Here is a 14215-nt window from a genome sequence, read left to right as displayed (position 1 = left end):
GAAAGGTCTCTAGAGAATCGCATGGCCGAGCTACAACGCATGTTTCTGAAGCACCTCTCTGGTTTAGGGAGGATACAGGACAACCGTGTGTTGTTTAGGGAGCTAGATGATTGCCTCCTCAACTTCCACTGGGCTTCATTTATTTACCGTTTTGGAACAGGGTTATCCTTGCGAAGAGGACCTTTTTTCTGGCGGGGAGGAAATTTAATTTCTGCCCTACTCGACGAGCTACAAAAAAAGGTGAAAGTTGCATATCAATCGCCAATTTTAACGGATAAACCTTTTAAGTCTGATGTGGAGCTCTCCACCCCATCATCAACCTAATCTCGACACCAGGGTTTGGGTAACGGATCTGTCATTGAGTCTAGACTCATTAATGGACGGTACCATTGCTGCGCTAAGTTGTGTGAAAGAAAAGCATGTACAAACCCCAAAACCCCAAGACAGCCATCACGGATGTATAAATAACTACAGTTTGCTCCCTGCCTGAACCGCCTAATATAAATCATGCCTCCCTGCCTGAACCGCCTAATATAAATCATGCCAACTTAACATCCAGACCGATGCACTACCAGAGTTGCGGTAGAAAGGTGGCTTCTGACCCATGCATGGGTCATACATGCCTGCCCGCTTACCTGTAATCGCTGCCGTACAGTACGGCACACACCCAAATACATATACGCGCTAGAGTGTGTACCCAGCTGGGCTGCAGCGCTGCATCCCGAAAGGCCTTTTCGGTGGCCAGCTACTACAGGCCTGTCGTAGGGCCCTAGGGCCTTTCATTAACTGAGAATCCACGGAGTATCATCATCTACCTGCCCGCAGCTTCCTTAACATAGCATGCACTGTCCTTCCTTAGCAGCATGCATTGTCCCAGTATATACCCATCTACACCTCAATTAAGAATAACATTCCTGAATCGCATTGCTGAATGGATCATGACAACACGGTTGGGGCGGACAAACCAGGTGATAAACCATGCTTAGTTAGCGGACCTCTACCTCCAAGCACTAGCCTCTTCACTTCATCTCCATAAGTCAACAACAAAACTCGGCCTGCTGCGCGTTACACCTCAAACTGCGCGCGGCAGCCTCTTGTTGCGTGTGCCTCGCTCTCCTAGGCAGCCGCGTGTCGTCCCGCCCATCCTATTATGTTAGATAACGCCTCTCAAAGTGTATGCTAGCCAAAGTAACGCAGCTGAACTTGCTTGCAGTTCACCCGCTGTATGCAATATGAAAGAAACGTACTACTGCTATGCATATGCATAGATGCCCTATAGATGCGTCTAACACGACAAGATGTTAGCTAGTACCGCCCCCTACTTCCGCTTACACCCGCCATCATTACGTACGGGCAGGCAGGCAGGCAGCAGCAGATACCATCTCCTTCGTCCTCCTCCTCCTCCTCCTCCTCCTCAGCAGCAGCAGCAGCAGCAGCAGCAGCGGCGCCGGCTGACCTCTGTACCATGCTGCTGCTGCTGCTGCTGCTGGGTTACAAGTTATAAAGCTACCTACCGAAACTGATCCGTCATATTCAAATCCTCTTGCATCACATACATAGCATAGCAAACTGGCCGAATGATCTTCAGCACCTTTTTGGTCGTCTAAAGATTGCACCCTGGTATAATAGAATGGACGGTCTCTACCTATTATACCATGGCGCGATCGTCTATAGACAACCAAAAACTATACAGACACGCTCTGCAAAGCCCGGGACGCATGCACGTCGGCATCCATAATGAAAATACTGAGAGTGCGCCCGCCGCATCCTGGCGTGTGTTAGGGGGTTATATGATTGGGGAACTTAGGGGCATTTGGCACCCTGCATGTCCGCACCACCGTGTGCACGCGCGGCATGCATACATGCCGGATTGCTATCAATCCAGAAGTCGCCAGAGTCTTCAGTCAGCGTTGACGACTGCAATGGTGCTGCCAAGGTGCAATGTGTATGAGCATCCGCCCTCTTTCCTAGTAGACGGGTAGATACGTTCCATTACTCGAGCAGGCGCTTAAGTGTAAACTGTGTGTGTGCTGATCGGCTCCAATATTAATTATCATTCGTCCGCCAGGTAGATCCACACCCCCTCGCTGTACGTCCTGCCGGTGGCGGTGTTGGCTCCCAACAGGAACAGCTGGTAGTAGCCGGCGTGGGCGGCAGAAGGCTGGGATAGCGGAGGGGCGCAGAAAAACGCCACGCCGCCAGCATCTGACACCATATTCTGTACCGAATGGCGGGTGTGCGTGTGATCATGTTAATTAAGGAGTGGACGGACGGCAAGACATATTAAAAATAGATTTCCTCAGGGTACTGGGCGCATTGGCCTGTACACCATGCGGTCGCACATCCCGGCAATAATTGATATCTTCCCACGCATTTATTGCTTGGCTGCCAGCAAGGCCAGGCGGGAATTCTCTTAATCGCCCACTCGCCCGGGTGCTGCAAGCCAGCCGATGTTTAAGGCCCTCGTCAATCGCCGCCCGGGGCCGGCCTGCTGAGCGACATGCTGCCACAAGTGGTTTTGCCCACATTTCTCACGATGCACCGCTCTTTAAAATAAAACGACGAAATGCCACTTGTGTTGGTGATGTATGTAGGCAATAGCTGCGATCCGCGTCGGCAGCTAGTTGTTACTGTATGTAGTAGCAAAGGCAGAGCCAGCTAATAAGCAAACCCATGCTTAGCTTTGGCGCCCAATTGCGCTGCCATCGGCGGCGCTGACAAGTGTCACTCGGTACAGTTGTACCTGACAGACAGTCGATATGGACACATATGAAAACAACACAAGCAAGGCAATGGCGACCAATACTAACCACCCTCGACGGAGGGTCCATTCTGGCCAGCAGGCTTCCTCTTTTCTTTCTCATACTCTCTCATATGACAACCCTAAACTGGACGCCCCACATGGACAACCTTCTGTTGGCCTCCCGGTAAATTAGATCCCTACCAAACATACCAGCAACCCTGCCGCCAGCCAGCCAGCCAGCCAGCCAGCCACCTCTCAAGCCAGCCCTTAGCTACTCACCAGGAACACCACACGCTGGTTCATGTTGATGGAGTGGGTGTTGGCGCAGGGAGCTGCCAGAGTGGCGCCAGTGATAGGGCCGTTTGCATAGGTCACATTGAAGACACTGCGCAGGGCGGACAACATGCCGGCATGCTGGAATGTCATGCACATCCATCACCGGAAGCTAGCTACCAGGTGCGCATCCACACCCACACATATCGCTGCTGATTCGCCTGCGCACCAGTTACCTACCTAGCCTATACGCAAGCAAAAGCAAGAAGGGCGCAACCTATCATTACGAATTTAATTTTTGCCGCCATTTTTTATTTGATCGCCAGCAATTTATCTTCATGTAACCCCGAGGCGACGAGCCATATCATATCGACGCACCTGCCACGTAGGACGGTGGTAGGTGCGGCGGTGATGACCGGGCGCACGACCGGCGGGGCAATCTCAGTCGGGACCATGAAGCTGATCCGATAATCCAAGTCGGGATCGCGATCAGGGCTGCGGATGATACTGCTGGGCTGTACCACGTTTACGAGATGAGTGACGATGAGCACGGCGGTAACAACGGTGGAGGTCGAGGGCGAAAGGGACCAATGCATTGATGGCGGCGGGGAAGACAGCGCGACAAAGAAAGGAGATACAATCATATGCGCAGATGAAAAAAGTGACTACTGCTGCTGGCTACCGACCCAGCTGAGTTGGATTTGTAAACGTCCAACTATCCGGAACTATCTCGCTGCGTGCCGCATTACCACGTTCTTTTGTATGGTATTCATTCGCATTTCAGGAGCCACGTACTTGCCTGCTGCTTGCATGTATGTGGGAAACCTAATAACCGGTTTTCCCGGCCTAAGTAGGCACCATGCTGTTACTACAGCTGCCACTGCTACCTGTTGGGGAAAAATAAATCAAAATTCCCAACCAGCGCTAAGGAAACTCGATCTGGCTAGATAGCGAAATATCCGGATTCCACACGGTGCACAATCTTCAGCCGGGTGCGAGCTATTATTATTTACCCTCGTGTTTATTGCATACCCCGCGTCGCATGGGACCCCGCCGCCCATCGATTCCATCCTCACCAGGTTGCCCGCATCTGCGCCCGTCATTCCACACGTCTCGCATCCGGACGACATCACCTTGCCCGACAGGTCCAGACAGGACGAGGCATGATACATGTGGATGATACCTGAGTAGTTCAGTACGGAAATAGGCAGAAGGTGGGCGGTAAGTATGGCGGATTCATCCATACATGTACCTACGTACGGTAACAAGACGTCAATTAATGCAGTATTGCAGGCAACAGGGCAAATCCAGTGGCGAATGCAAAAATTGTAGATATTATTAGTAATATCGGTGCAACATAGGCGTTTGTTGGGCCGTTACGTAGTACCTTGTCAGCTCACGAACTAAACACTGGTGGCTGCGCGTGCTTTTAACTAGGCTAACTACGAGCAAGGTGCCACCTCGCTCTCTCGAGCCTTGCAACCGCACTGAGCCATGCCGCCGCCAGCCGCATTGCTGGCGGAGGTCCGCACCCATGCATGCCTGAAACAATCACTCTGTAAATGTAAATCATGCACCTACACGCCGGCCGCCCAAGATTCCTGGCTGTTGCACAAAGAGATATTTGCTCACCTAGATTCCTGTCGTTTCCAATCAGCAGGCACCTATATCGACCGAACGGCCACAAAAACCCAAATGAAAACTGCTCTTACACACCGATAGAATCGCTCAACGTGTATCGGCTGCCCTCGGGTGCATCCGGGTCGTACACCAGGTCTTGGTAGGCGGGCAAGGTACCCTGGTACCTGCCCTTCTTCCGCCATCCAGCAGTGCCAGCCTGTGATACAGGGTTTCGAACGAGTAAATCCAAGCGCACCCAGCGCCACGCGCGAAATCGTGCATGTTCGCACACAGCAGGTCGCACACATCATATGCATATAGCTTGGAGCATGCGGCTGAATGCATACAATATAGCTTGGAGCATGCGGCTGAATGCATACAACGAATCTCAGCAACTGCACTACCGGGCAGCTAGCTCCAGGCAGGGTCTGAGCGTAACTAGGGTCGCCTGGGTCGAGGGACCGGTACGTGGTGTATGTGGCCAAAAGGGACCAGAAATACCCATTACCTACATTACCTATGTCATATTCCCGTACGTATCGTTTAATACACGCGTATGGCGTATGTATGATTATTATTGTTCCTTACCTAAAGATTGCTATCTGAATAACGTTTTTTCAGACGATTTCCTGCTATCTGTGTTGTATGTAAATGTAACCTTGCAAGAGCTATAGCCCCCAGCAGGCCGTCTGGCCAGTAGAGTACTCTAGTCCACGTTACTTGCTATTGGGTCCCGTTGCACAGGTGAACTACGCTCTCCACACAGGCATTAATGACCGCTTTTGGAACCCTTCTGACGTTCGTAGGATCGCAAGGCATATTGATGTGATTTTGGCTCCCCCGGAGCATCACTGCCACGTACGTCTGCACGTGTGCGCATGCACGTGTGTACAGCCGTTCCACTCTGCTTGCTTGCCCTAGGCCTGGTTCCTAAATAAACCGGCCCTGCTGCGACTCGCCGTCTGCCTAGCTCGCTTGCCGCCCTCCCCCTTTGACCTCACCTGCCTACCCCTTACCCCCGCTAAGCCCACCTTACCTGGCCACCTCCATGCACAAGGACTTTGCCGTTGGGCAGCACTGCAGGTAACGTAGGAGGAGGAGGAGGAGGAGGAGGAGGAGTGATAACGGTTGAGCAAGGAGCAATGTCAACGGAATTCCAGATCCGAATGAGCTAATGCCCGGTCCCTCCACCCTACGCTTTGTTGCATAACAATTATACCTGTACTCAACCCGTCCATCATGCATCTATCACGCGTTATGAGTACACGCACACGCACGTACCACATCTACCCGGAGCAGGCCCGCACGCACCGACCTGTGGTGGTTGACATCACGCGCCTCTGTCCAACCATGCTCTCAATCACCCACCTGAAGACATACGGACATACGAACATTCATACATATGTACAGCGCCACAGGACAAGCAACATTCTACGTACACATGCATACTGCTGCAGGACTAGAAGGGCGTGACATCTGTTATTGTCCGTGTTTGTCGTACTGTACAACAACTACGACATATCCCTGAATCCTGAGAAATCCCAGGATCACGATCTCACCCAAAAAGAGCGAGCGAGGGCTACTCGTAACGTGGTGGGGCCCTATATATGCCGATGAGGAGTGCAGCCGCGGGTCCGGCACAAATATACTTGCTGGATGCTGATGGGGGGCGTTGACCCCCAAATGACTGGGAGAAGTCGGACAAGAAATCAACAAGGCTGAAATTATTCATGTGCCCGGAATATAAGGGGAAGGCAGGGTTTCGCCGGGAATGGAAGCGGCCAACAGCCACTTTCATGCCGACATACATACAACCCGAAGCGAAGACCGTGTTGAAGCAGATTAAGTTGCTCTGCAATTGTACGCTACCTGAGGCTGACTTATCACCTGCAGGCGTACATAATGTTAGGGTTTGGCACTACTGGCGCGACCATTGCCCCCGGGAGATCTCGGGATCGATACCCATTAGAGTCTAAAGACCTTCCTATGGTGGAAGGCATTGCGCCCCTAGTTGATGAACGGTGGTGACCTAGGATAAAGTTAACCCGCAAGCCGACCAGGAATGGAGTTGGGCCGCTGTCGACCCGGCAGATTCCGTTGGATGCTGGTGGCGGGTGCGGAACCTGAGCGATCCACTGAGAAGTTGACTAGGGTGACTGGATGAGGGTGCCCCGAAATACCGGGGAAGGCAGGGTTTCGCAGGGTAGCTGCCACGGGCGAAGATACACCCCCCTGTTTCACACATCTATAATGCTGGCGTGCAACGGAACGCCACCTCCTAGCAAAATGTATATTTTCATATGCAAAACGCACCCGTTGTCGCAAATGCCTGTGCCGCAGTAATACATGTCTATCCTCGCGGACACGTTGGAAGCAGGGGAGTTGGCCACGGCGTTGTCCGGCTACGAAAGTCAGCGGTAAACGGGCAGCAGGCAGAATGTCGAGCGGAGACACGCGCGCTTACTAGTGACCCGCACAAAGCATGCACGGATGCATCAGGAATCGAATTGGTGGACATCTGCCAGATGCAGAGCTTGTGTGCTATCTGGCGTATGGCTATCACGTCAGCGTGGACTGCATGGTAATTAGTAGTGCAGTTGTCAAACCTAGGCCACAGGCTAGCAAGCCACAATAGTCTTGGCGGCGACATTCGTTCGTTCGTTCGTCCGTGCATGTGCGTGCATGTGCGTGCATGTGTGTGCATGTGTGTGCATGTGTGTGCGCGCGTATGTGCGTCCGTATGTGCGTGCGTGCATGTATCCGTTCTATAACTATGGAAAGCTTGCTTTTCATATGGATCCCATACGTCCGCCACAATTACTAGTTAGAATTGGGAATGTCTGCACATGCATTTTGGCTAACTACTCAATAAAACCCACCATCCAGCTACGTAATACATTCCCCTCACCGCTATCTATTGTTCATCGCTCGCAGGTTGCAATCGGGCTTTAAGCAATCGTGAAAGTGTGTAGGCCCCTACGTCGCCCTGCTGCTGTGCATGCGCGATCACGTGATGACTTACAGCGCCGCCAAAGATGGTGATTGAGAAGGAGTTGTATTCGCCGGTCGTTGTGTCAGGCTTCATGGCATTAAGCACAATGGATGAGGTATACTTGTACATCGTGCGGTACCTGTAGGCGGTAGGCGGCGCAAGCAAGCAGATACGAGAGTGTACGCCAGTGCCGGCGGAATGCTCGCATTTTCATGCATCACAACGGCGTGTACCAAGGACGTCTCATCGTACATTTGATAACAAATTACTCATGGTAGAAGAATGAAAGCACAGCGCAATTGAGCATGTTTTAGCAGCGGAGGCCGTATCTGCGCATGTATGCCGACATACATGCATACATGTATACTCTGCAATTGTTACAGTGAAACGTAAATAGTGTCCAGCAGACACTCAAAGGCCATTCCGAACTTATTGCAGCATGATTTGTGGTTCTTCACACGACAGGGGGTTAATCGTGGTGGTTATTGGTCAAGGCCCCCTGTCGATTAACGATGCCGTCCAAGTAATTATGAGATAGAGCGGTATTCGCCGCCGTTGACTCAGCAAACCAACTAAATGCTATTGTTGGGCATAAAACCCGAGAACGACACTAAATTCGTAAAATCACCCAGAGTAGGTAAGGATGCTCGAAAACAGGGTACGCTTAGGGAAAGGAAGGGGAGGTAGTTTTTGCGTATCACTACTGCAGGCCGTCCGAGCTCACGTTTAGCGCGTCAATCGCTGTTACGTTTGCGCGGTCGTTAAATAACTTACGGAAAGGTACTAGGCAGGCTTGGAAACGTGTAAATCTCCTTCCAGTCCTTGTCGGTGATGCTGCCGCCGCGGTCGCCCCACCAGGCTACTTCACCTGAAACGAATGAATAGACGGGCCAGGGGCGGTAAGCATTTGAGGCAGATGTAGCAATCCTTGGTAGGGCCATGCATGCATATACGGCGGACGATATGCATTTGCAGTGATCAGGACGGACCGTCACAGGCATGTACGTAGGGGCAACCAGCGGGATATCAAGTTATGCATACACCCCGTGCCTACTTCCCATCTAGCGCCTCATCGCAGTGCCGCCATTGAATCGCACATGCAAATAATGCCGCCTGGTTGTTAGCGAGGTTTAGACGATAAAATTTTGACGACGACAACAACAACATCATACACTCCATGTACGCACACTCACCCCGGGGCAGCAACACTATGAACGGGTACCTGCGGGAGGTGCGCGGAGTGAGGGACAGACCGATGCTATATGAAATCCTAACGAATAATATGATGTGTGAAGCAGGGGGGTGTATCTTCGCCCGTGGCAGCTACCCTGCGAAAACCTGCCTTCGCCAGTATTTCGGGGCACCCTCATCCAGTCACCCTAGTCAACTTCTCAGTGGATCGCTCAGGTTCCGCACCCACCACCAGCATCCAACGGAATCTGCCGGGTCGACAGCGGCCCAACTCCCTTCCTGGTCGGTTTGCAGGTTAGCTTTATCCCAGGTTACCACCGTCCATCAATTAGGGGCGCATTACCTTCCATCATCGGATAGTTTTTAGACCCGAACGGCTATCGATCCCGGGATCTCCCGGGGGCAATGGTCGCGCGAATAATATGTATGCCGACGAACGTGCAAGTGGGTAGCACAGGCACGTGCTATGACAGATGGACGCTGCAGTGCTTAATATTCGCCACGATGATTATATGTGCTGTGCAACGTACGTACAGGAGGAGGATGATGAAGTAAGCAGCGCCAAAAGATTAGCGGCAGCAGCTGGCCATCGATGTATGTATAAGCGTAATGACATCTCTAAATTTTTGTTCGTCTATAAGTCGAGTCCTGTTGTAATGGAAAAGACGGACCTATCTTTTATACTATATGTAGACAAAAAAAACTTTTTGCAGACGGATGACGCTCGTTCCCGGCGCATCGACTCCCGTACTTCTATTAGCTGTACGCACACACACACAAAAAAAAAGAACGCACCAGTTTAATCCGGCGGTGGCCTTAAACGCCGGGGGCATCTCCACTGCTGTTGGGGTGCGGGTAGGCCTTGTGGGGTCCCACAGCTCAGCAATCGGAATTTGAGGGCCCTTGTCGGGTTCAACCGTGCCGCCGACGATGAGAACCTGCTTGCCACGATACGTACACAAATATTTACATCCTGACATTGCTCTTGCAATCAACACCTGCTTGAAAATTATCAAGCTAAGTCTACAGTTTCAGTGGAAAATCCTACCACATCACTGGGATTACGGGGCTCGCTTCGGTGAAGGTATTTGTGTACCACCATCCATCGGCATTTCCCTTATCGCGGCTCATACCATTAATACACACATATACACATACATCCACAAGGAAGCGGATCTAGGCTTATAGAAGAAGTGGGTGGCCGGTCTGTACCCAGACGTGTAGGAAACAGCTCGCAAATAAGGCAAGGCAGATCTTTGTGCCCCTACCGTGCAGCCTATCAGTACAAGCCGCCTCAGATCAGACAGCAAGACATAGCAGCAGGCAGCAAACGCCAATGATGACGAGACTGCATTCGTAAGTACATCGTTGCAAGTGCATTTCTGTCATACATCGTTACCAGCTAGTAAACAGCAGCAGGCAGCGAGAAGGCAGAGACGCCGCTAGCAGGAAGCAGATAGATACATTGTATCTGATGGCACCAGCTAAATAAGGCCACGACTGCTGTGGACATGTGTACACATAAACACGCATTCTATACAGTAGTCTTTAAACCCGTCAGCGAACACTATTTCCCTGTGTACGGATGTATGCGTGTAGAGACAACTTGCAGCGAAAGAACCTTCCTTTCTGCCGCCAGCTACGTTCCCTATGTATAGCAGTTTACTCAAACGGGGCAAGTGAATAACGGCTGCGTGGCGCATGATGTATGGAAACGACACTTTCCGAATATTACGTACGTACGTGAAAAGGTACGACAGCCCTAGACGTACCTACCTTTTTGTCGGCGGTAAGGCAGGGTGTCGGATACCACCTGCACAATGAATCCGGCATGCAGCACGGGCAGGGGTGGGAAGGTAAATGTATAAACATACGAACTCAACACAACGTCAGCCGACAAAGAAGAGGCTATATGCAGCAATTGAATCTCGATTGGCTGCAGGGAGAGCGAGGATGTCAGATTTTTACGTAAAAGAAGCATGATGGGGGTTGCATATGTGACTGCCTAGCTAGGGATCTTCAGAGCCGTCATCTCTGGACAGCTAACTGACGAAGCGACATACCTAGCCGGAAGATCTCATCGGAACGAACGGAGCATGAACACCTTGTACTACCATACAGGTTTCGGCGCGGTAATAAGCTGCTGACCAAAAGTGTGGTGGGCTGATTACAGACGAAGTGGTGATGATGAGCCAGCCCAGCCAGCTTCATCCACTCGTCTATCGATCAATCAAAACTAGCTCCTATGAAGCAAAGATTGGCACAGGCCTGCATGCATGCCTACATACATGCCTACATGCATAAAAACGAATCCACCTGGGGTAAGCCATCTGGACCAAGGGAAACAGCTTGCGCTTCCGATCACTGTAAGCCTGCGAGACAAAGGAGACGTTTGCATAGCGAGGGACAGCGAGCACGCACTAACCATTATTGCAGGGCGGTGGCGACGTACGGATATGTGAAAGTGGCGTTCGTTTCTGACGAAGAAGGCAGGATATAAACGGCCAGCAGGTCTAAACAACGATCTAATGCGCAATGGCAGCGTATACAATTATTTCCTAATTTACCCTCCCGGGGTGATCAACGGCAGACAGACATCTAGAACCCTCCCTGCCCGTGCTCATCACACAGCAGCTGCAGGCAAGATTGGCCAGCAGGGTTGAGGTCGAATGATGACGACAATTATGATCGACACATAAACCGTTAAATTTCTTACCGTGATCCATTTACGCCCATCGTACTGTATTTTGTTGGCTGGATCATTGTATCCACCGACAACAAGAGGATTCCCGTCCGGCTGAACAATGGGGCCATTACAGAATTGATCGTAGCTGTTGTTCATCAGAGACACCTTTAGGGCATATGCACGTACGCAAGCACTGTGTTAGTCATACCAGCGCCATGGATTGGTGGTGGAAACGAAACAGTTAGATTAATATTTGAGCACGAACCATTCATCCAGAATCTCTCATCAGCTGTTACTTTTGCATTTGTCCTCTGCTGCCCTTTCGTCATTAGTGATATGTCCTCGCGTCGTGAAGAAGTAGAATTGGGGAGACGCTTTGGATAAAGATTAAGGCAAGGCCGGTGTGGGCAAATTGCTTTGCACACCTTGCGGCTGTCAAGGTCGAACGTTGCCGCGGACTGCCTGTGGCTCGCGTTATAGGGACGCCAAAACGCAAAGTATTTGCGGCTACGCGGCCCCGCAGTTGGTACATGCATCAGGGCGATGGTGATTATCGGCGCGGCGAAGGAACCCATCTCAAAGGTAGCGGCGAGCGGCTGCTGCAGCTGTTGCCGCAGGCGCCTGCCAATCCCACCATTTCCGCCTTGCAGGGCCTGTGTCTCCGGTACCTGCAAGCATCACATGCCCCGAGTATGTCTAGCCACAGCCAAGGGACATTCTCAATAAGCGAATCTTCGCCAAACACGTATGCTCGGCATGTGTAAAACCCCTTGCATGGGCCCCTTCTATGCCGGGGCCTATCTGTAGTATGTAGTAGTACTATGCGAAGGAATGTCTCTTGTCGAAGTCAGTTTCGCATTGACCGGCCTCACCCCACCCCCACACCCTTTGGTGCGGTCACGCATTAATGATCCGTTGGACTCGGCAGCTGTCGCAGGATTCATTCGCGAATAGACAGACTCACCGACGACTGATGGAAGCCGGCAGACGTGGTGCCTAGGTCGAAGTCCAGGCCAGGATGTTCCTGGCGGACTGGTTGGCCGCTGCGGCTATTGCTTCCACGCCTCGAGACATAGCCGCCACCATGGGTGATACCCGATGCCTGCCCGGTAGAAGTGGCAGATGCACACGCGAAGAACAACAGCGACACCAGTAGCAGCAGGGTCGTCGCCTTGGGCAGGGATACGTTGGCACACCGCATGCGACGGTCGTCTGCGGGCGCATGCCGCCGTGGCTTGCGTAGCTGCTGCAACATTTTTTTCGATGCAACTACAAGCCCCCCAACAGCGAAAGCCGAAAGGAGCCTGCGAAAATGGCACTTGTTTGCTTCAACGAATGCGGTGTATGGTTGTGATTGGATGGCAAGCTAGTCTAGGCGAACTCTATGTCCGGCAACGGACAAGTGGTGGTTGCAAATAATTCTAGGGTATGTTTCACGCCTGGACGGCAGAATATATATTGGAGAGACAGTTGCAGTTGAACGATAGGCGATGATGAAAAATGAGTAGCTTCGGGGCTTTATAGAAGCCCGCAAGCCATTGGGCGATTTGGTCGAGGCTGGGTGCGTGGGAAGCTAGTGCGACGACGGACTGTTGACTCACAGCCTAGACCATTAGCTAATCTGTACCTGACCCGGTACCATGTACATGAGGGGGCATTACAGGTTTAAAAGTACGTAATCCATGACACCTCGAATGCATACACACGTAAGCAGCAGCTCACGTAAGCAGCGACATTGTGTCGCGACCATATCCCCTTACTCCACCCGCGTTGCAACCGGCCATCATGACAAGTACGTGTGCTATCTGCCTGGATATCCCCTCTTCGGTTTGAAACTGTTGCATCGAGACTGGATCGGCCTCCAGACTGACAGTGGGCATCGACCCTCATTTGCTGCTGCCGCGAAGCTGATGTTCGTAACCATTTTCCTAACGAAGCTCCATCGAGGCAACAATCTCATCGCAAATATTCACCTCCCAAGAACGGCATGTATATATGGCATACACGCGATCCCCGGAAGAATATTAATCCGACACGGCCCCACGGAGCAGGAAATCCTCATATCTCATTTGCCATCTACCTATCTGTCTTGAAGTCCCTCTCAGCAGTAGGTGCTATGTACCCTTGCTCCATGGTGCACATTCCTGCCCTGGGGCCAAGGTCAAACGTAACCTGCTCGCTGGCCCCTGCCGACCGCGGACAGAAGGTCGGGAAGTTCTTTTTTGCTTCTGTTGGAGGATGTTTACACGCTGGAAACGAAGGATAATAGGTGATCAAGCCGGCGACGTGATGATTCTCTGCGTGACGATTCTCTCAGCGCATCCTTGGCAATATGGGCACGCGGATGCGTGTAAAAGTGACAACCTCCATGCCATTATCCCCAACCAGTTGGCTACATGCTTGACGGGACCACGTTCTATTCGGGCTGACAATCCATTACTACTTGTCTGGCGGGCATTGCCTTGCCATGAAGGTACATGTGGTGGACGGTATAGGTTGCACCACGCATGCCGTTGCCAGTAGGTCACATTGGCCTGTCATTGAAGCTCGTGGAACAAAGAGCGTGGCCCGGCAGATTTACGTACGTGAAAGGAAGGTATATACAGTATTGATGTGGTCCTGATCTGTGGATGCTGTTGTATCCGTTACCGACTCCGTTGCTCAGCTATTAAGGCATAAGGCATGACCCAGAATTGCCCAAGCGCCGTTA

At 51.8% G+C, this 14215-nt stretch overlaps 1 protein-coding gene across 1 annotated transcript; it reads right to left on the bottom strand.

Annotated features, from left to right (window-relative positions):
* Positions 1–2053: 2053 nt before the first annotated feature.
* On the bottom strand, positions 2054–12760 carry VOLCADRAFT_94426 (uncharacterized protein; the record flags this gene model as incomplete). Its single annotated transcript, XM_002953569.1, has 17 exons — positions 2054–2218; positions 3023–3128; positions 3395–3531; positions 4093–4199; positions 4733–4853; positions 5673–5713; positions 5952–6004; positions 6950–7038; positions 7659–7767; positions 8403–8496; positions 8822–8850; positions 9615–9757; positions 10596–10632; positions 11136–11191; positions 11536–11670; positions 11931–12173; positions 12470–12760. 17 exons carry the CDS (start codon positions 12758–12760, stop codon positions 2054–2056), a joined length of 1956 nt encoding a protein of 651 aa, XP_002953615.1.
* Between the last annotated feature and the right edge of the window lie 1455 nt (positions 12761–14215).

The sequence above is a fragment of the Volvox carteri genome, assembly GCF_000143455.1.
Source record: "Volvox carteri f. nagariensis unplaced genomic scaffold VOLCAscaffold_37, whole genome shotgun sequence".
Taxonomy (NCBI): domain Eukaryota; kingdom Viridiplantae; phylum Chlorophyta; class Chlorophyceae; order Chlamydomonadales; family Volvocaceae; genus Volvox; species Volvox carteri.
Note: the sequence above shows the minus strand (reverse complement) of the source record. Positions and strands in the feature narration are given on the sequence as shown.